Source organism: Podarcis melisellensis (assembly GCF_964234715.1).
Source record: "Podarcis melisellensis genome assembly, chromosome: 2".
Classification (NCBI taxonomy): Eukaryota; Metazoa; Chordata; class Lepidosauria; order Squamata; family Lacertidae; genus Podarcis; species Podarcis melisellensis.
Genome location: NC_138529.1, coordinates 41,423,372 through 41,444,805, shown reverse-complemented (window position 1 = coordinate 41,444,805; position 21,434 = coordinate 41,423,372). Strand labels below are relative to the sequence as shown.

General features: G+C 47.4%; 1 protein-coding gene and 1 long non-coding RNA gene across 5 annotated transcripts in view; one reads left to right on the top strand and one right to left on the bottom strand.

The window, feature by feature from the left end:
• Positions 1–21,434, bottom strand: part of CAMSAP3 (calmodulin regulated spectrin associated protein family member 3) — a 48,832-nt gene that overhangs the window by 24,462 nt on the left and 2,936 nt on the right. For all 4 annotated transcript variants that reach the window (XM_081900427.1, XM_081900429.1, XM_081900428.1 and 1 more), the window contains exon 2: positions 5,071–5,336. In XM_081900427.1, coding sequence (XP_081756553.1) covers positions 5,071–5,336 — 266 coding nt within the window. The remainder of the gene's footprint in view (positions 1–5,070; positions 5,337–21,434) is intronic.
• Positions 18,226–21,434, top strand: part of LOC309363936 — a 230,318-nt gene continuing 227,109 nt past the window's right edge. Inside the window, exon 1 of the long non-coding RNA XR_014165664.1 lies at positions 18,226–20,659. This is a non-coding gene — a long non-coding RNA (uncharacterized lncRNA). The remainder of the gene's footprint in view (positions 20,660–21,434) is intronic.

Here is a 21,434-nt window from a genome sequence, read left to right as displayed (position 1 = left end):
GTCTGTTTGTTTGTCCAATGTACGTGGCTGGGCAGACTTTGCAGGGTATTTCATAGACCCCTTGGTTTTCCAACTGGATTTTATCCTTGGGGTTTCTGAGGATATTGGCTATTTTTTGGTTGGTGCAAAAGGCTGTTTTGATATTGTGTTTATGGAGGATTTTGCTAATTTTATCTGTAGTGCCCTTGATATAAGGAAGGAGGGCCATGCCATTGTTTTCTTCTGTGTCTTGGTTTTTGGGGGGTGTTTCTTTTTGGATTAGCTTCGTAACCCTGTTTTGCTGGTATCCATTGGCAATTAACACATTTGAGAGATTCTGTAACTCAGTTGTCAAGTGGTCTTTGTCAGCCAGGCGTTTGGTTCTGGAGATGAGAGTCTTGGCTACGGAAAAAACCACCAAATCCAAAATAAAAGCCTCTCCTATCAGTGAAGAAATCCAGCTAAGAATCATCCCCAGAGAAAAATCATCCAGATGCCCCAAACTCTACGGCCTCCCCAAGATACACAAAGAAGGAACACCACTCAGACCAATAGTCAGCTCCATAGGCTCACCTCTACAAAATCTCGCTAAATTTCTCGCCAAGCAACTTCAGCCCTATGCAGAATCCATCTCTTCACACGTTCCAAACTCCTTCCAGTTCATAGAAACAATAAAGAAGCAAAACCTACATCCTAATGACCTACTTGTGAGCTTCGATGTTGTATCTCTCTTCACACAAGTGCCCATTAATGAAGCCTTGACAGCCATTCAAAACAAATACAATCCCCCCGAATACATCTTGGACCTGACCAACCACTGCCTAACCAACACGTACTTCATCCACAATGGACAAAGATACAAACAGATAGAAGGAGCACCTATGGGATCACCCCTCTCACCGGTCATCGCAAACCTGTACATGGAACACTTTGAAACCAATGCTTTAGACAAGTCAGAACACAAACCCAAACTTTGGCTCAGATATGTTGACGACACCTTTGTAATTTGGCCACACGGGAAGGAAAAACTGGATAGCTTCCTCACACATCTCAACAGCCTACACCCCAAAATACAATTCACTATGGAAATAGAAGCCAACAACCAACTTCCCTTCCTTGACGTCCTAATCTACAAAAAACCTGATGGCTCCCTAGGACACACTATCTACCGGAAAAAAACACACACCAACCGCTACTTACATGCACAATCACACCACCACCCTGCACAAATAAACTCCGTAGCCAAGACTCTCATCTCCAGAACCAAACGCCTGGCTGACAAAGACCACTTGACAACTGAGTTACAGAATCTCTCAAATGTGTTAATTGCCAATGGATACCAGCAAAACAGGGTTACGAAGCTAATCCAAAAAGAAACACCCCCCAAAAACCAAGACACAGAAGAAAACAATGGCATGGCCCTCCTTCCTTATATCAAGGGCACTACAGATAAAATTAGCAAAATCCTCCATAAACACAATATCAAAACAGCCTTTTGCACCAACCAAAAAATAGCCAATATCCTCAGAAACCCCAAGGATAAAATCCAGTTGGAAAACCAAGGGGTCTATGAAATACCCTGCAAAGTCTGCCCAGCCACGTACATTGGACAAACAAACAGACGAATAAATGCACGTATCGCAGAACACAAGAATGCCGTCAAAAAAGAAGAAAAAACTTCCTCTCTTTTCCAACACATGAAAGAAACAGGACACGAAATTAATTTTGCAGATTCCAAATTGCTCTTTAACATGGAACATCACCACAAGAGAATAATCATGGAAGCCATCGAGATAGAGAAACACCCTCACAACATGAACAAGCGTGACGACACATCCCGCTTGCCAGACATCTGGAAATTAGCCCTCCCCACAAAAACTGACACCAGATCCAGAGGCACACAGAACGCTATCACCAATCAACCACACCAGACCCAAACCCAGACCCTCTCCACAGATAAATTACAGACACCATCCAGTAGCCAAACCATGGTGGCACCTCCGGATGCTGCACCCCCCTGCAATCCCTACACAGATCTGGCTGACACAGGCCACAAAACCACAGCTCGCCCCTATACACGAAGCCAAGCCAGAGCACAACTAAGTGCAGTACAGCCATCTTCTCAGAAAAACTCTTCACAAAGTTCAAGAGGTCAAGACACAAAGACTTTAGCAACTAATCCACACCTAATGACCCACCTAAGTGGTACTCAGGATATCACTCAAGAAATCACTCAAGATATCCCTCAAGTAATTAAGGAACAAAAGAAGAAAAGGCACACTAGCCTGGGAACTTCCTCTCTGCCCAGAACATTGGAGGCTATACACCACACCCCCTCAACAGTATTTATAGGAACTCAAACACTGAGATCCTGCTCTGTTCCAGTAACAAGAAGCCGAAAGCACCAGCCTGAAGATGACGAGTGAGACCTCGTCGAAACGTCGCCTAGACACCCCAACTTTTACACGGGAAGACACCCGAGGACACCAAAACCTGCATTCCTGTACCCGTGAAAATCTACGAAAGCAAATATATATATATATATATATACACATACACACACACACACACACACACTCCTCCAAGCTGTTTAAATCCTATATATATTTACTTTTACTTCCCTTCCACTCTTTCCTTGGTATCCTAGCCTTTTAACTGAGTTTTCTTTCTTTTGCCACCTCCTTTGTTGCCAGTGTATCCATTTGGAATTCTCATATCAACACCTCAACAATTTTCATTTTTAAAAACCCTCATACACAGTAGGGTGGGCTTCGGTGTGAGGGACAGACAGACTCCAACCTCAGCCTCCTTCTGAACCCCCCTCTCTCTTCTCACACACTTCACACCTAAATAAGTGTACGGTTCCCACCCTTCACGGTTCTCTTTTCCCCATCTGTTTTCTTGCAGAGGGGAGAGGGAGACACCCGCAATGTTTCCCAACCACATCCCCTCCTCACAACAGCCCTTCCTGAAAATAGATAAACTGGAAAGAGAGATAGGATGTGGAGCTGTCAGCTATTGCAGATAAGTTTCCCCAAGTTCACTTACTATTGCTCAACCTCACACTCACTCCGAGCCGGCTAGTTATAGGTGCTTCTAAAAGGGGACACCCAAAGCCAGGCCCCCGTTTCGCCCCTGCAACAGTAAACCAGAACAAAAAGAAAGAAAAAGAAAGCACCCTTCATTCTAGGATATTATCCTGTTCTCCCTCCTTCTTAGGATTTGCTATACTACAAACCACTAAGGTCCAACCCAAGTTAAAGGAAACCTGAATTCCCATGTGCTTGTGTACAAGTGAAAAAGGACTAGCCGCTTGTACAGAGGACCTTCCTTCCCACACATGTACAGATGTAATGTGCATGCCAGGCCTTTGACCAACAGTAAATAACTTCCTTTGCCAGCAGAGGGTCCCTGGTTCAATCCTTGGGAGTCTCCAGGGAAGGAAGAACCTTTGGAGTGCTGCTACCATTCAGTGTAAACAACACTCAGCTGGAGGGACTAGTGGCCTCATCTGGCATGAGAGGCAGATGTTCCCAATGCTGACCATCTAACCCTTAATGCGCTGTGGCCCACCTTTTCTCCTTGATAATATCAGCACTTTAAAAACCAACGGGGCTTCGAAGGGAGCAACAGGAGGCTTCAGCTTCCCAAGAGGGAGAGTCAAAAGACCTTGGGGTGGGGTGGGGGGATAGAAAGAAACTTCTCCTGTGGTGTCTTTAGCCACACCTCAGCCCTCCCCACCCACAGAGAGATGAGGGAAGGGGTTCCCACGGGGTGGCTGGGATCTAAGCTTGTAAAGGCTCCACCCTGAAGCTGTGGCGCCACAGAAGACGCTCCTTGTATTAACAGAGGCAGGCAAGGAGGGAGGGAGGAGGGAAGGAGTTTTGGGGATTTGTCTGTCACCCTCAGGGCCTCCACCATGCCACTGCACAGGACAGGACAGTGCTGGGGAGAGCAGCATTTACACAAGGCCGTCAAAAGGAGCAGCGAGCGCCCTCCCCACAATTCAGAGCCTGCCTTTGGGCTGGTGGGAGGAAGATCCTTTCACAGAAAATCTTTTTCTCCACCGCCCTCTTCCCCAAACCATCAGTTACATCAAACATATGCCCAGAACAGCCTCTGTACAGCAGCGCCCAGCCACTAATGCTGCCTTCGCCATCCTGGTGCCTTCCAGATGCTGTGGACCACAACTCCCACCAGGCCCAGCCAGCACAGTCGCTGATGGGGAATGGTGGCCCCAAACACCTGGAAAACACCAGAGCTAGTGAAGCCTGTGCTACTGTCATCGTGATCACCAGATCACAGAGCTCCAGGCATATATATATCTAGGAGATGACTGCACCCATTTGAGCCAACCACATTTCAAAACTACTAAATTCATGCTTCAGACTAATTTTTAATGCTTGCGCGGGAGTTACATTCCAGGGATCATGCCTAAAGCCAAAATCGTGTATCGTCAAAACACTGTGGGTACAATGGTGGGTGGGATTGCCAAAGCATTTTTTCCTGGACGTCTGCTCCCTTTTCACCTCTTTTTTTTAATTTTTTGCCAAGTGCATAAAGCTGAATGCGCACAAGTTAAATGTGTGCAAGTTGTGGGTATCTCCCACCACACTGTTGCAGTACAGTGGGGAAACCGAACATGATGAACTTAGCTCTGCTCCTGAATCCTCAAAGAGCAGGTCCTCCAACTCACATCAGCACAGCCTGCAATTGTCCACCTCTTGCCGGACTCCCAGCTCCCATCACCCCTGACTGCTGGACATGCTAGCAGGGGCCAATGTGAGATGGAGGCCAACAACAACTGAAGAACCGCAAGTTAGCCAGCCCTGCATCGTAGCACCCCACTGAAATTTAGAAGGAACAATCCTACCACGTTCATTCTTGGAAAGGCACTAACTGAGCTCCCCACCTCTGCTCCTGGTTTCAGCTGAGAGTTGGAGGGCAATTAATTTCTTTCCACTCTCCAGCAACCAACACCAACACCTACTCCAGTTTGAATAAACAGTACACTTCCCTCCCCCCCCCCTTCTGCAAGAGCACCAAGTCAAAATGTTTACCCCTGGGAAGATGCCAAGCTTGTGGACTTACCAGTCTGATTGGTTTGTGGTGCAGATCTGTCTCCTTGATGGGCTTGTCTTGGAAGGTGGGCACCAAGCCACGATGGGCCAGAAGCTGGAGCAAGGCAGCATTGTCCTTGGGGGAAGGGGCGCCATCAGTGCCCGATGGCAGGGCCCGGCGCCAGGCACGGCAGTAGATGTCAGACGAATGCAACAGGCGGATGAGAGGAGGCTTCATGTGCTCCTGTTCATACTGGTCTGTATAGAAGGGTTCGCGTAGCTCAGCAGGGATGTGCTCTGTACACAGAGAGAGAGAGACAGTCACATTATTCCTTGCGCTCAGCAAGCCTCTCTAAAATATCCCATCTGCCTCACCGTATCTTTTGCACACCAACCCCCAGAGCCTCCTGATCCTCAGTACCCCTATTAGTTTTCTGTCACCACTATCTGCCCCAAGTCAGTGAGCTGCAGTGGCTAAGAGAGTGGATTTTGGCGCAATAAATTCAAGCATAAATCCTCAATCCACTCTGAAGCTCAGACTCCAGATCTGCGTCTCCACACCAATCTGGTGCCCTCCAAAAGTTGGACTACAACTCCCAGCAATCACAATCAGTATGGTCAATGGACAGTAATTATGGGAGTTGCAATTCTGGAGGACATCTAAAGGGCACCAGGTTAGGGAAGCCTTGACTATTTTATCCCACAGGAACTGTTGTGAGAAAAAAGATATCCTATGCACATTGTCCTCTGCCTTCCCGTAACAAAGAATGGGGTAGAAATGCAATGAAAAATTATACCAAGAGAGGAGGTGCTGCAGATATAATGACGCTGTCCCCCTCCAGGGCCGTTTGCTGTCTCTCTCCCCTGTACTCAAAGGCCTGTCTCCAGTGTTAAAGGGGGGAAATAGTTCCACAGATGGAGGTGGGCTCAAGCCCAGGCACACAACAGGCAAGGGATCCTGAAAAGCCTTCCAAATGTTAAGGCCAGCAGGTGATTCTTAATGATATAGGTTGTCTCTTTTACTCCTCTCAGTCTGGGGGTGGGGGAAATCAGACAAGTTAGAGCAGCCTTTCTCAGCCTGTGGATCCCCAGATGTTGTTGAACTACAACTCCCATCACCCCTAGCTAGCAAGGCCAGAGCTCAGGGATGGTGGGAGTTGTAGTCCAACAGCACCTGGAGACCCACAGGCTGAGAACCACTGAGTTAGAGGCACATGCAGTGGCTCAAGGCTGCATCAGGGAGAATCCCACCGTTCAGGACCAGGGCCAGAAGCAGCACCCAGCATCCTCAAGCAGCAAAGGAGTCAGAAAACTTTTTCAGCGGGAGGCCGGTCCACTGTCCCTCAGACCTTGCGGGGGACCGGACTATATTTTGAAAAAAATAATAATGAACAAATTCCTATGCCCCACAAATAACCCAGAGATGTATTTTAAATAAAAGCACACATTCCACTCATGTAAAAACACCAGGCAGGCCCCACAAATAATTCAGAGATGCATTTAAAATAAAAAGACACATTACTACTCATGTAAAAACACGCTGATTCCCAGACTGTCCACGGGCCGGATTTAGAAGGCGATTGGGCCGGATCCAGGCCCCTGAGCCTTAGTTTGCCTACCCATGCTCAAGCAGCTACCAGCACCAAAGCATCATACCAGGACCCACCAACATTGCTGTTTGGCCCACCCACTTAGCCAGTCCCTTAGTCACAGATTTATGACAGTACCACCAGCAGCTAGGAATCTAGGGCAGAAAACCTCTGGGTGATCATGGCAAATGAGGGGTAAGTGAGGACTGGCTGCAGCACATGGCATGCTCCTGGTCCCTTGGGTAAAGGACTCACAGTGGAAAGGAAGCTGCCCCTCATTTTGATTTATTCACAGCACATGAGAATGCCCCAAGTAGTTGGGCTCTGAAGTGGGAAGGGGGGACCTGTGGCCTACAAACACTGCTGGGCTCCCAATATCCATCAGCCCCAGTCAGCATATCCATAGGTCAAGGATGCAGTCCAGCAACGTGTGGGAGTGGACACAGCTTCCCCACACTTGCCTTGGCATACCTGGAGGGTGGGCTGGTTGAAGGTTGTTGCACCCTCGTTCCCTTCCTATGCCCAGGTGGACATGCCGATTTCAGGAAGTGGAAGGTTTTCCCTGCATGGCCTCTTCCAGCCCTACTCAATGGTTTGGGGAAAACTTACGCCAACAACGTCACCTTCCCAATTGTGGAAAGCCAAAACATACTGCACAGATTCGTTGCCTGTTAATATACTTTCCCTAATTTATTCCTGGCCTGTCTATAAAGAACAATAGCTTCTGAAAAATAAAATAAAGTCCCAGGAACTTGGACAAGTCCCCTCTTCCCAAAGTCTTTTCCTTAGTGCTGTCAAGAGCTTAGAGCAGAAACAAACATTCCTGATGGCCAAGACTGGCCATGATGGCATCACAAGTCACCATCTTAGATCACACACAAGCAAACCGCAAGCCGTATGCAGCCCACTGTGTGTTCCCAAGCTACCCATTCCCAATGCCAATTGAATTTTGCTGAATTTTACTACTGGGGGAAGTATGTAAACTGTGCTACTCACAGCACAGCATATAGCTGTTCATTCTGAGATGGTAGTTGATTATTCTCCTCTAAGCCAGGAAAGAAAGCAAGTATCATACTTCCTAGCCACCACAATTGCTGCTTTCAAAGGATGTGTGCACATATCTCTGTGGTGATATGTACATGTATATAAGCACCCACCATCACTGCATGTAGCCTCTGGGGGTAAAAAGACTGTCCATCCCTGGAATGCATATGAGGCAACTAGGGAAAGACTAATCCCTCCTTGCCCTCACCTTACAAGTCTCCTGGCATCATAAAACACGTGCACACTGGAACAGCATCCTCAGATGGATGCGATTAGGCAACACCTGTGATTTTGAGACAAGGGGTTTCCCCCTTCATGCTCTTTCATCTCCACAGCAGAAGCACTGCCTCTTTTGAGCACCTTTCCCCTAGCATGGCAAGAGGAAAAAGGCAGAAGCAAGGAACAGCATGGCTAGGAGCCAGATTCCCTTGAATGCTAGGCGAGTGCTCCCAATCTCAGATAAAACCTTACAGGACAGAAGGCAGAGATGGAGCCTCACAGGGCAGCCTTGGCTATGCATCCGCTGGGGACTTGCATGCAAACCACACACCCCAACAAGCAAGTGCAGAGCAGACAAATAGCTTGGGGGCACCCACTGCAAGAGCTCTGGCATCCAGCCGTAAGAGGAGGGTATTAATTTCTACCCTGACAACACGATTAACATCAGCAGGCTCAGACACATCCTCCCACTGCAAGCTTACGACAGAAAGGGGATCCGCAATGTTATCACAGCACTATTTCAGGGGACAGTGGAGTGTCCGGAGGCTGGGAATTAGCCTCTGGATTGCAAGAGGCAAATTATATTTAAAGGGTTAAGCAAGAAGTCAGGCCAATTTTTGCTTTGGGAAAGGGGCAGGCCTTTGGAGGAACTGGGAAGCAGGCCTCCCACAGGCTCAGTAATAAATGGCAGCGGTACAGGCTTCTCCTTCCTCCTTCGGAAACTGTAAGCTCTCTTCCTCCCTCTGGGTTTGCGGTACTCTGGCCTGCGGATGGCAGGTATAGGGAAAGCAAGACATATTAGCGTCTTCCTGACAGGAAGATCATGCCAAGGCTTACACGCACGCGCTATACCAGCTGTTTCCTCAAGAGGTGAGGCCACGAGACTGGAGATCTACGTGTCAGCTCCTGCCAGTGAGCAGGGCTGGGAGGGACAGGACATTCCTGAGCGCGCGAGTGTGCAAAGGGGAACAGGTGGAACAGCTTCGCCAGCTGATTCAGCAGCACCTGATCACAGCCACAACTGCACGGGACCAGACTTGTGGCTGCAGTCCCAGCTCCTTTCCCGCCCCATGGCTCAGAGCCCGAACTAACAAAGCCCAGCCACCCCTCCTGGCAGAAAGCCCATCCCACCCACCTCCAAGTCTTCAGGGCATCCAGCATTGGGAACAGCCTACTTTGGCTGGGAGGGATAAGGAGAGTGGTGGGACACACACACACAAGTCCCTAGTCAAATCTTTTAGGCTGTGAATAGCACAGCTTCCCTCCCAAGCACAGCTGAACTTGTGGCAGGGGGCACATGTTGCTCCTGAGAAATATAGTCAGAGCAGGTAACAGAGCTAACAGGGGCCGCAGGCCAACATTGAATTGAAACCTCACAGCATAGAACTGTGGAGCTGGGAGGGACCATGAGGGTCATCTAGCCCACCCCCCTGCAATGCAGGAATCTTTTGCCCAACATGGGGCTCGAAACCATGACTCTGAGATCAAGTCTCGTGCTCTACCAAATGAGCAATCTGTGAAATGTCTGCCAAAAGGTCCAGCTTTTCACGTGCTCACCAATATTGGCATAGACACTAAGATCATTACCAAACTTCTTGTTGGAGGGGGACAAGCACAAAGCAGAGCCTGCATATAGTAGCCCAGAACCTAAGAGAGTGCAAAGAGGTCAGCCTAGACATGAATGGCTATGGGTCCCTGCCACACAACACACCCACCACACATCAATTATTGCCCAGGGCTAGCATAGTTGCTAGTACTGACCCATGTCCTCTCCTGCCCCATCTGCAACCACAATGGGCGGCTTCTCGGCACAACAGGCACAACAGGCAAACCCAATATTTGGGGTGGGAAGTAATGCAGCTCTAAGGATTATGAAGCCAACAGGTTTTACTCTCTCTTCACATTCTGTCCTGGATGCCTTTTCAACAGTATCCAGAGCTGAGAATTGAAAAGGGATCAGCCCCTTTTCACATGACAGGCAGCAACGACCACTTTCCCATTGCAAAGAAACTTTTAAAATGATGGCAGCTTGCTCACTGCACAGAACCATTGTCAGAAACTCCATGAGTGGAGTAGAGAAATGGACCTGCTCAGCTACAAAGGGAGGAGAGTTTGCTCCAAACCAAGGTTGATCTTTCGAATCTGCATTCCTTACCACACCAGATGTAAGGGAAGCACAAAGGAGAACGACTAGATATGGTGAAAGTTAGATAGAGCCTGACACTGATGCTTCCCAAGAACTCAGGTCAAGAGCATCTCAGTCCTGACTCACCAACCTCAAGGGGGATACTATTGTTTTGTACTTCACAACGGATGAAGGGGCTACTTGATAAGGGGGTCTTGCCAGTCTGGGGACAAATCAGATGTGACATTTGGCTTTCATTTGTGTGGCTGTTAATTTGAAATAAACAGCACGTGCAGAGGGAAGAAAGTTGGATAGAAACCATGGTGGGGGTGGGGAGGACAGGGGATGTTAACCCTTTGTCCCCTACTTACTAGAACCAGGTCCTCACACCTGCTATTGACAATGGAAAGAAGGTAGCAAGCAAGGAAGGACTGTGAGGAAAATAGGCACCAGGGTTTTCTGATTTTTACAAAAACCAGATATAGAGAGGGGTTATTTGCTAATTCCAAGCAGGACTGTAGTGGGAGATAAAGGTTTAAAGCCCCTCTGTCTCCCATGCCATGGTCCCAATCTGGGCAGAGTCTCCCGCCGCCCCCCCAAAAAAATCACCATTGGCTACTTCTTGTTTTAAAATCAGACATTCAAGTGAACAAATGTCATGTCTAGTTTGCTCTTCACATTAAGATATTAATCTGACACCCAGTGAGGTGCTAGAAAGGTATAAGCCCAGCTCTCATGACAAGGAGTTACTGTGCCACATAGGCCACTGACTTAATAAAAGAAAATTTGAACCACAAAGAGCAGACCAAACAACACAAGCTCTCCAGCAATTATATCCAGGGCCACTGCTCTTCCCTTGCCCCCAGCCATCCTGGCATGAGCTTTTGCACTTTTAATGAGCAGCAAAAATGATGCCAGGCAACATCCCAATGTGGTAAGCTTGTAGCCACAAAGGACACAGACAGAAAAGCATCATGGAGACATAATTGCAATGGGGGATGAGTGGCAGCACATGATTAGGATCAGCTTTGGGCCCGCAGGTCTTAGGGGGGAATGCAGGCGAAAACTTAATAAAATATCACTGTGCTGATTCCTTCAAACAAACTTCAGAAAAGCAGGGACACGCCATGGTGCAACGAGAACACCTTCCAAGTGAGAGCCTCCTCATGTTTCAGAGAAGTGGGAACTCCCAAGCCTGGGAAAAGAAGCTAACAGTCCTTGCTCTCAGCCTCAGCGCTCCCAGCAATGTTGTGCTCTCTCAACTCCAAACCAGACACAAAGCATTTAACATGCAGGTTTATTTTTCATTTTTAAATTCAAATAGCATCACAGGTGAGGGGGCTGCCAATTATTGTGTACCAGACATGGAAGGGGAGCTTAGCTAGTCCTTTCCTTGCTGTGGTCCTAATGCAAATATTCTGAAGCAAATATTTGCATTGTGGAAAGATAGGAAGCCGACTTATACTTAGTTAGACTACTGGTCTACCTAACCCATATTGTCCACCTTGACTGGCAGGGGCTGTCCAGGATTCCAGGCAACCGTTTCCCAGCTTTATCTGGAAATGTCAGGGATTGAACCTGTGACCGTCTGCATTTAAGGAAGATGCTCTGCCACTGACCCTATGGCCTACCACTGAGCCACAGAAATCCCCCACTGGCATATTTAACACCACATGCCACGATGCACTGAAAGCCACATCTAGTTTGGCCTTCAGGCACATGCATCGGAAACCCTGCAGAGGGAAAAGCCTTGGTGGGGTGGAGAGAAAGATTTGGACAGCCCCGAGAAAAAAGGATTGTCTCTCCCAAGCGCTTTCAGTAGCCTCCACCGGAAACTGAGTATTTTCCCCTATTCCAAAAGGGTCCCTGAGCTACCATTATACATGTTTGAAATTAGCACGTAGTTTGGGCCTTAGGTAGCAAAGACTCATGTGGTTAAAACACCTTGAGCACTTACTAATCCATGTTAAGTCATGACTTAATGATGGGAATGTGCCCTGAAGTGCCTCAAATGACAATTCTAGCATAGGTTTAGCAGTTTGTTGGGACACAGGAAGTGGGCATTATTTGCAGGAACCACATTCCATCCAGAAGTCACTGGCCTCACAGATCAGTCCTCAGTCCCAGCAGGTAAGGCCAGAAAGGGAATGAACCGAGGAGCCTTGCACCAACCTCTTGCGCAGCAACAGCAGAAGCTTCAGACTGCCCCACCACAGAGCATCCATAGGCCTCAGCAAGCCTATTCGGCTGCAGTCTGAAGCTGCAGGGGCTTGTACAATTACACGTGACAACAGCGCCCCGGGAACTATGCAAGAGCCAGAGGGGCGAAGGCAAAACCTGTCTCCGGCAAAGCACCACACCCCCACCTGACAACAGGCCCCAACACGCAACACAGGCTCCAGGGTGTAAGTACTGTGCCCTGAAATGACATCAGTGCTACATTACACACATACAAAACACATCCTTGCCGTTATCCATCAAGCTTTGCGGTCCCTTCCAACTCTATGATTCTAGGCTTGCTACCCAGCACAGGGTGCTTCCTCTAAAGCACTCGTCCATACAGCAACCCTGGTGAGAAATGATCACACTGATGCAACAGCACAGCCTGCATCTCAAGAAGGTTAGGTCTGAACAAACTAAGAAGAGGGCGAAACAGCGTAGTGAAAACTCATGGAAAGATGGAACTTGCAATCACCAGGAAGCAGGCAAACATGAGGCAAGATTCAGGTAACTGGTCCCACTAGCAGAAATCCAGGCAAGGGTTTCCCCGCTATCATAATGGAGCTTTTCCTCACCCCCAGAAATGGCTCAGGAGAGATTGGGAGAACCCCAGAACAATGCACAGTGGAGCAGAGGGGAGATTAAAAAATGCTTCCTCTGACTGAACATCTCCTTAGTGTGACATTGAATTCCTCCCATGGACTGCCTGCCTCCCCAGCATGACCACTGAAGTGGATGGGGACATGGGGAAGAAAAGGTGACTCCTCTTACTCCTCATGTTTTTGGACTACAACTCCCATCATGCTTGGCCGCTGTCCATGCTGGCTGGAGATGAGAGTGTTGGACTCCAATCCAGGGAGCCAAGTTTGGCAAAAGGCTGTAACTCTACAGTTTTAGATGGCAAGGCTCTGTGAAAAGGGAGCACAGAGTCCAAACAAATCAAGGAAAGATATACAGTGGTACCTCAGGTTACAGACGCTTCAGGTTACAGACGCTTCATGTTACAGACTCTGCTAACCCAGAAATAGTACCTCAGGTTAAGAACTTTGCTTCAGGATGAGAACAGAAATCGTGCAGCAGCGGCAGTAGGCCCCATTAGATAAAGTGGTACCTCAGGTTAAGAACAGTTTCAGGTTAAGAACGGACCTCCAGAATGAATTAAGTTCTTAACCTGAGGTACCACTGTATTTGTAATGTTAATCAGCAGGACTCTTGTCTCAGAGGAACTGAAAGATATGCAGACTAGATCAATACATAGCAAGGGACTGAGGTGGTCGAGTCTCAAGGTGGTAAAATAGGGCAGTGCTCCTTAATAGATATGGAGGTTTTACCTCTTTGAATGCTTTGCCATTAAAAAAAGAAACTCTTCAGGCAGAAAATTAGCATGGCTGAGAGTTGGAGATAGGCTAGAACATCTCCCCATAATGCCCTTTGTTTTTAACCTGCAGGAGATTTCAAAAATTGTGCCCTGCTCAATTTATTCCTCAACAAGTATAGTCAGTTCTCAATCTCTTCCCCGCCCCGCAATGGACCACTTGAAAATTGTTGGGGATCTTGACAAACCACTTCATAAACGTCTCATCCTTCAGGACTGGCATTCTCAAAACCAGAACCTGATCATAAAAATAATGAGCCATAGGTCAAGGCACTAAGAAGCGTCCCTTCAATTGTTGTTTTAAGGTAAAAATGAGTGAACTGCACCAGCATCATATAATGAAAACCACAGGCCTTAAGCCAGGACATCATTGGACCTTATCCACTCCTGATCAACATGGCCTCACCTTCCACTGCCAACAAAGTATAAATCATGTGCAGGCCAAAGACATTCACAATTGTTTCATGGTCTACTTCAATGGCGCTCATAGACCACCATCTGAAAACCTGTAGCCAACTCTGCCCCCACATTCTACTGTCCCTGTAAACAGGGGCCTAAATTTCTCGGTCCCAACATAGAATCAAGTTTTCAGAGAATTACAATTATTAATGTATTTTCTTGATAGAAAGGCAGAATAAAAATATTCCAAATAAAATAACAAATACGAGCAAGATGGGTGAGGGAGGTAATTTCTCCCTGCCGTAAACTTCATGGATAAGTTTATATTCTAGAGTAGGAAAGGGAACCCCATGCCCAGGGGCCAAATGTGGCCCTTTGCGCCTATCTGGCCCTCAAGACTTTTATCAGAGTACCATGCAATCGTGCTCTGTACCTTCCTTGAAGGTTTTTGTATGGCTAGAATGTGTCCTTGAGCTCTGATAATGCCTCTTGTTTGTTTGAATGGAGGACAGAGAAAGGTGTAAGAGTACGCAGAAACCAGCCTAGTGTACATATGGGCAGGGTACGAATAATAAAATTTATTTTTATTATTATTACATTTGTTGCTCCACCCACATTTGCCTCTGGCTCTGCCCACCATTGGGATGAGGCTGTCTAACTGAAGAAGTCTAGAGGGTGTTGGGCACAGATCAGGAGCAGAAACTGACAGTACACTGAAGGAGGCAACAAGCAGAGTGTGATACAGGACTCAAGGGGCAAAGGCGTTTGACTCAAGCCCAGAAACCATTCTTGAGGCAGGGGAAACCTGCATATGGGAGCCTTAGCCAAGCAGCCGGATTAAAGAGAAAAACAAGCAGGGCAGCCGCCACCGCCTCCCCCACCCTCTCAGACGGCCAAGGTCGCAGCTCAAGCTCTGTGGCAGGGTTACAGCCAGGCAAGAGGGAGGGGCACAGAGGCAGCCAGCAGCTTAAGGGGCAATCTTATGAAATCCAGAGGCATGCCAGCTGCAAGACAATGTCAATAGGCCTGCACAGGATCAAGGCACAGGGCGGCCGTATGCTTTCAATTTCATGTAAGAGCCCTGCTGGATCTTCCTGTTTCCCCACAGCGGCCAACCTGGGAAACCCATAAGCAGGACCTGTGTCCAACGCCACCCTCCCGCTTATGCTCCCTAGCAACATATTCGGAGGCATGCTGCTTCCAATATGGGAGATAATAAAGCCCTCATGACGAGCAGCCATTTAAGGCTTTATCCACCATTCATTTGTCTAATCCCCTCTTAAAGCCACCCAAATTGGTAGTCCCTCTTGTGGGACCAAATTTCATAGTTCTGGCTATGCACTGTGTGAAGTACTTCTGCATCTGTCCTGAATCTCCCATCATTCAGCTTCACTGGACAGCTCCAGATTCTAATATTACGAGAGAAGAACTTCTCTCTCTCTCTCTCTCTCTCTCTTTATGCAAAAGTGTTCATAACCTCTATCATGTTCCACATTACTTGCTTCCTTAAAAACATTCTCAAATGTTAGAAACTTTCCTCATTGGGGACTTGGCCCAGCCCACTGGTCATTTTGGCATCCCTTTCTTTGAACAAACATCCTACTACGCAGAAAATGGTTGGGAAAATATCCCCTGACCTGTGGCCATCCAGATGTTGCTGAACTACAACTCCCATCTTCCCTGATCACTGGTCACTCTGGCTGGGGCCGGTGGGAGCTGAAGTCCAGCAACATCTATAGGATTGCCAGGAGTGGGGGTGAAGCGGAAAATGAAAATCTGCTATGCCAAATGCCACTCCCTAAGTGAGGTCCTTGACAGAAGTGGGTGTGCACTGTATTTTGGGAGAAGCTCTCCCAATCAGCACAGCAGTGAAACAAACCCACCCATTTTCCAGCAAGCACCATGAGGCAAAGGCTGTCAAGCTCATGGTCATGTTAGGTGCCTCCAGCAGGTTAAACTAGATTGTAGGCACAGCCAAGAAAGGGGAGTTGCTGGGAAATGTCAGGCAACTTCCACCCCACTCTAGCACACACGACGGAGCAGAATTCAAACCTCTTCCTACCTGCAAGGACGTTCTCCACAGCTACAAAGACGTGAGAACCTCGTTCCCACCAGTGGTTTCCAACTCCTTGCAAGAGAGAAAGGACTGCTTAAGTCAAGGGGCACAGGAAGGAGACTAAGCAATCAGGCAAGGCAATCAACAGCAGGGGCACAGACAGCACATGCACACAGGCAATTATAGGCAAAATTCAGGGTTACGCTGAGTTGCAGGTAGTAAGGTGGGCCTGCCAGCACCTGCTCAAAGTGAAGAGAGGTCAAACAGAAGGTCAGCTTCTACAAAGCATAATGTTAAGAGTCAGAGCCCCTCACGACGTGTGTGTGCCATGTTCCAGTGGCGGTTCTTGGGCTTATGCATCCCAACAAAGGTGGGTTGCATAATATGGTACCACAGGAAGTAAAAGTGAAGGTCCAAGCTGCGGAACTGAAGGCAGGCTCTAAATGGAAAACAGCTACTTCAGTAGCAACCAACAGTTTTGCTAATATCCCAAGCCCTTCGTTGTGAAGTGTTAATTTGGGGTCTTGTTTATCTTTCCCACCCCCCTTGCACAGGTGGTGAACATCAGGCCTGGGGGGGGGTCAAATGTGGCCCCCAGGCTTCTGTATCTGGCCCTCAGAACTCTTTCCAGGAACAGATTTCCCACTGGCACTGCTTCACACACAAAGAGCTTCTGCCTGGTTGGAATGTGTCTCCTTAATAACTCCTCTTCCTTGTCCAGACAAAAGAGGATTGTATGTGGAAGCTTGCCTGCTGTACAAAGGTAACATTTACATGTGCTCCTGCACCCACCATTGCCTCCAGACTCACCCACCACTGACAACCCCCTCACAACAGATGGGAACGAGGGCCTTGGACTGGAAAAGGTGCCCCATCTCTAAAATATGGCAATATGGATGTGCCCGCAGTCATAATTCCTGAGCCAGATTTGAGCACCTGTAAGATGCAGAGTATCTCTGGGTTCTCTACTGTTCAAAGCCTAGCAGAGGTTCAAAGTTTCTCAGCGAAGTCACAGGATTTACAGGGCACACACAGCTGTGCATGTTGTCAGGGCAGTGCTAGGCAGGGCCAATGGGGAAAAATAGGCCACCAGCAACAAGCATCTATGGCACAGTTAGAAAGGACCAGATGATCTCAGGGAAGTACCAACAAGGGATCCTACCAATAACTGACCTGGCACCAGTTCAGGCTACTATAGCAAGCACTTAGCAGAGGATTCGGTTTGTGCCAATCTAGCCTGACATGGTAAGGCATTCCCTACCAAAATGAGGTAAAATGGTGCACAGAACAGGATTCCATAGTAGATGAATACACAACTTCATGGCCAACAAGTGAAATCCAATGGCACCAGAGGAGACCGAAGCATCCCTGTTTCAGTCCTTTTTCACAAGAAGAGTCAAACTCCTTAGTGCTTGCTTCACTTCAGTTCCCCCCCCCCCACACACACACGGTTGCCAGATCGGATCAAAGAGATGTGAAAGGAATGGCAGAACTAGTTAATATCTGCATCGATATCCCAACAAAATACACCCTGAAATGCTAAACGAACTAGAAGTAGAAACCTCAAAGCTGCTAACAGTCATCTTTGAGAAATCTCTCAAGACAAGTGAGGTTCCAGCAGACTAGCAAAAAATAGCTACCACATCTATATTTAACAGGGAGAATAGGAGAAACCAGGAGATTACAGGCCCAATGTCTACCTAGAAGACATTATGAGAACAAATTCATCAAAAAATAATATATGTAATGTAGAAGAAAATGAGGTGATCATTAACAACCAACATGGACTTGCCAATACCAAGCCAATGTGGAACATAAGAAGCTTCCTTATACTGAGTCATACCGTTGGCTGATCAGGCTCAGTATTGTCTACACAGACTGCCAGAGGCTCTCCAGGGTTTCAGGCAGGGAGTCTCTCCCAGCCCTACCTGGACATGCTGGGAATTGAACCTGGGGCCTTCTGTGCTCAAGGCAAATGCTTTAGCACTGAGGCATGGCCTTGCCCCATCAATGTTACTCTGTGTATCTGAAGAAGTGTGCATGCACACGAAAGCTCATACCAAGAACTAACTTAGTTGGTCTTTAAGGTGCTACTGGAAGGAATTTTTTTGTTTGTTTGTTTTGACTATGGCAGACCAACACGGCTACCTATCTGTAACTCTGTGGTAGGTTAGTCTCTAGGAGAAGGTTCCACACAGTTCTACAGAATAGTCTTTGGCAGGTGGATCAGAGGGCACTACCATGAGGAAAGCAACCCTTATTCCTTCAAGCTGCACAAGAACAACCAATAAGGCATTAAAAAGTATGTGTGGGGAAGCCTGGAGGCGTTGTTCTGTCATGTCCAAAAGGAGTTATCTCCTGGGGGTAGTGCTATTCAGCATTTTCATTACTCGCAGAAACAGGTAATATGTTCAACTTTGTAGATAATGCAAAAGTTCAAAGGAATTTGGGATGCCACAGAGGGCAGGATTAAAATGGGTGTCCTTGACTAATTGAAGTGCAAGCGGTAAAATAACATCACTAGACCATTTTCTGGATCGGTTCCTATTTCATTCTTGGTGGGGGTTTTTAATGCTTGGTTTTAATGTTGTTTTTTGTAAGTTGCTTTGAGTCACTTCTGTGAAAAAAGTGACAAAATACATAAATAAGGTTGATATTTTATGCTGATGACAAGGCACCGCCCCCATCCAGAGCCTCTAGTAATTGCACGCAGCTCCAAAGTAGCTTTACAAAATCAAGGAACAAGCAAGGCACTCAAAGAATCAAAAGGAGGACTCAGACTTTTGAATCAACATAAACTAAATAGGAATTGGCAATGAAGTGTTGTTGTTTTAAAAAACATAGCTTCACTCACTGAAGCAAACCACAAAGAAGTAGTAAAAGGTTCTACTTAGAGATTACCTTCTAGGAACACAAGGCCAAGATTCAGAGGAATGTTTTGAAGGGCTAGCAAAATAATATATATAGAAAGGCTATAGACGACAATCATTTTACAGGTGGAAAAGGAAGGTTTTTATCCTGTCCTTTTTTCATATAAGACAGGCATCCCCAAACTCGGCCCTCCAGCTGTTTTGGGACTACAACTCCCACCATCCCTGACCACTGGTCCAGTTAGCTAGGGATGATGGGAGTTGTAGTCCCAAAACAGCTGGAGGGCCGAGTTTGGGGATGCCTGATATAAGACATCTATATGCCACTTACTTATCTGCATTTCTAAGCCGTGTCTCCAAAAGAAGCACAAAGCTGTGTTCATGGGTTCACCCATTTTATCCTCACCATAACTGAATCAGGTTTGTTAGGCTGATAGATGATGATGATTTCCCCAAAGCCAAGCGGGGCCTTGAACTCAAGAGCTCTGCAGTCCCAAATGCCGTATACTAGGAATAAAACATTGAGAACCACCAGAAGAATAGGTACAGCCACCATTCACCAGAACCAGGAATGATAAATAGCCATGGGTCCCAGTTGCCGCAAAATGGATTTACAATGGACAGCAGAGCAAGCTGCCCAGGCTGGTCTCTGAAACATCTTGTCTGACTAGCACCAGGCAGGGACTGAGTTAAACTAGATGATCCAAGCCTCAGGTGCCTTTCTAGGGGGGCAGAAAGCATTCATGTACCTGGGACATTGAAGTACAGAGCACTGCTGTACCCATGCATCTTCCATCCCGCTGCCTTAAATGTTTTTTCTTCTCCCATACTGGGCTTTGTGTATCACATTTTAGGCCTTCCATTCTGTGGTTTCAAGAAGACTCCAGGTAGTTTTGCTAAAGTGCAAAAAGCATCCACTATGGCTCAGGACTGGGTGAAACTAGAAGGTTTTATTTGTATATAAATCACCATTTGGGGGAAAGGGGCAACATTTTATTTCGCATGCCTGCACTACAGACCAGGGTACAGTTTGGCTGAGGGAGCAATGCAAGGATAAGCTGCCCATGAGTTGAGATTTTGCTTTATTCTTGGTGTCTTTGGTAGAGGAAGAACTTGCCACTGGGTGAAGGTGAAACAGGAGTCAATATCCAGACAGCCACACCTGTTTAACCTACAGAACGGCAAGTGAAACTGAATCAGCGGTTAATGGGAGAGCAGGGCTCAGTCCTCCTAACTGGATTACCAGGAACATAGAAATGTGCCTTATACTGAGTCAGACCATTGGTCCATCTAGCTCAGTATTCTCTACACTGACTGGCAGCAGCTCTCCAGAACTTTGGGCAGCAATCTCTCCCAGTCCTACATTGATATACCAGGGATTTAACACAGGATCTTTTACATGCAAAGCAGATGCTTCTGTCGCTGAGCTATGACCCATCCCACTAGCCAAGCAATAGGTGTGTAAAGGTACGGTAAAGGACCCCTGGACGGTCAAGTCCAGTCAAAGGTGACCATGGGGTGTGGCGCTCATCTCACTTTTCAGGCCAAGGGAGCTGGTGTTTGTCCACAGACAGCTTTCTGCGTCATATCGCCAGCATGACTAAACAGCTTCTGGCGCACGGAGGACCATGACAAGTGCCAGAGCACATGGAAATGCTGCTTACCTTCCCGCCACAGTGGTACCCATTTATCTACTTGCACTGGTATGCTTTTGAACTGTTAGGTTGGCAGAAGCTGGGACAGAGCAACGGGAGCTCACCCCGTCATGGGGATTCGAACCGCAGACCTTCTGATCGGCAAGCCCAAGAAGCTCAGTGGTCTAGACCACAGTGCCATTTGCGTGTGTACACCTATCTCAGCTGGTGAGCCTCACTCTGGTCACTCCCACTCCTCCTCCATTTCCTGCCCCACCCTTTGCCACAAACCCTTGAGGGTGGGGATTACCCCAGTTTGTGGACGAACACAAAAGGGATCACAGGTAATACAGGGAATTAACCTCAGGGTGCTACAACATTGCACATAATTACTAGCAACTGCTTTGGGTGTGCAACAAACACAGCAATGCCAATCAGGACACCTGACAGAGGTTAGCCAGTTCCTGACCCAGTTATGGGAAAGGGACCAGTTGCCGGATGTATCAGCTGAGTAATACGTAGCATTGGATCACAGGCCCTGTAGCTACAGGTTGGGCTGAGGGAATTCCAAGTCCCTTCCTCATTTGGCTTTCAGTAAATTAAATGCATCTGGCTCTTTTACTTATTGGTGAAGAAATAAGTGCGGGCATCAGTGTGTCTAGTAAAGCAAGCTGGCACTCAGCTTCACTTGCAGATCTTTATTTTCAAATGCATACTGAAATTACTTAAAATTTAGCCGTGTAAAACTTGAAAAAGCCACTTCCATGTATTTCTTTGCCATTTCACATTAACTTTCTACAGCCCCCACACTGTGCCTTTAGATCATATAGCAGTAGCACAATATCCCTGGCTTGAGGCTGACTG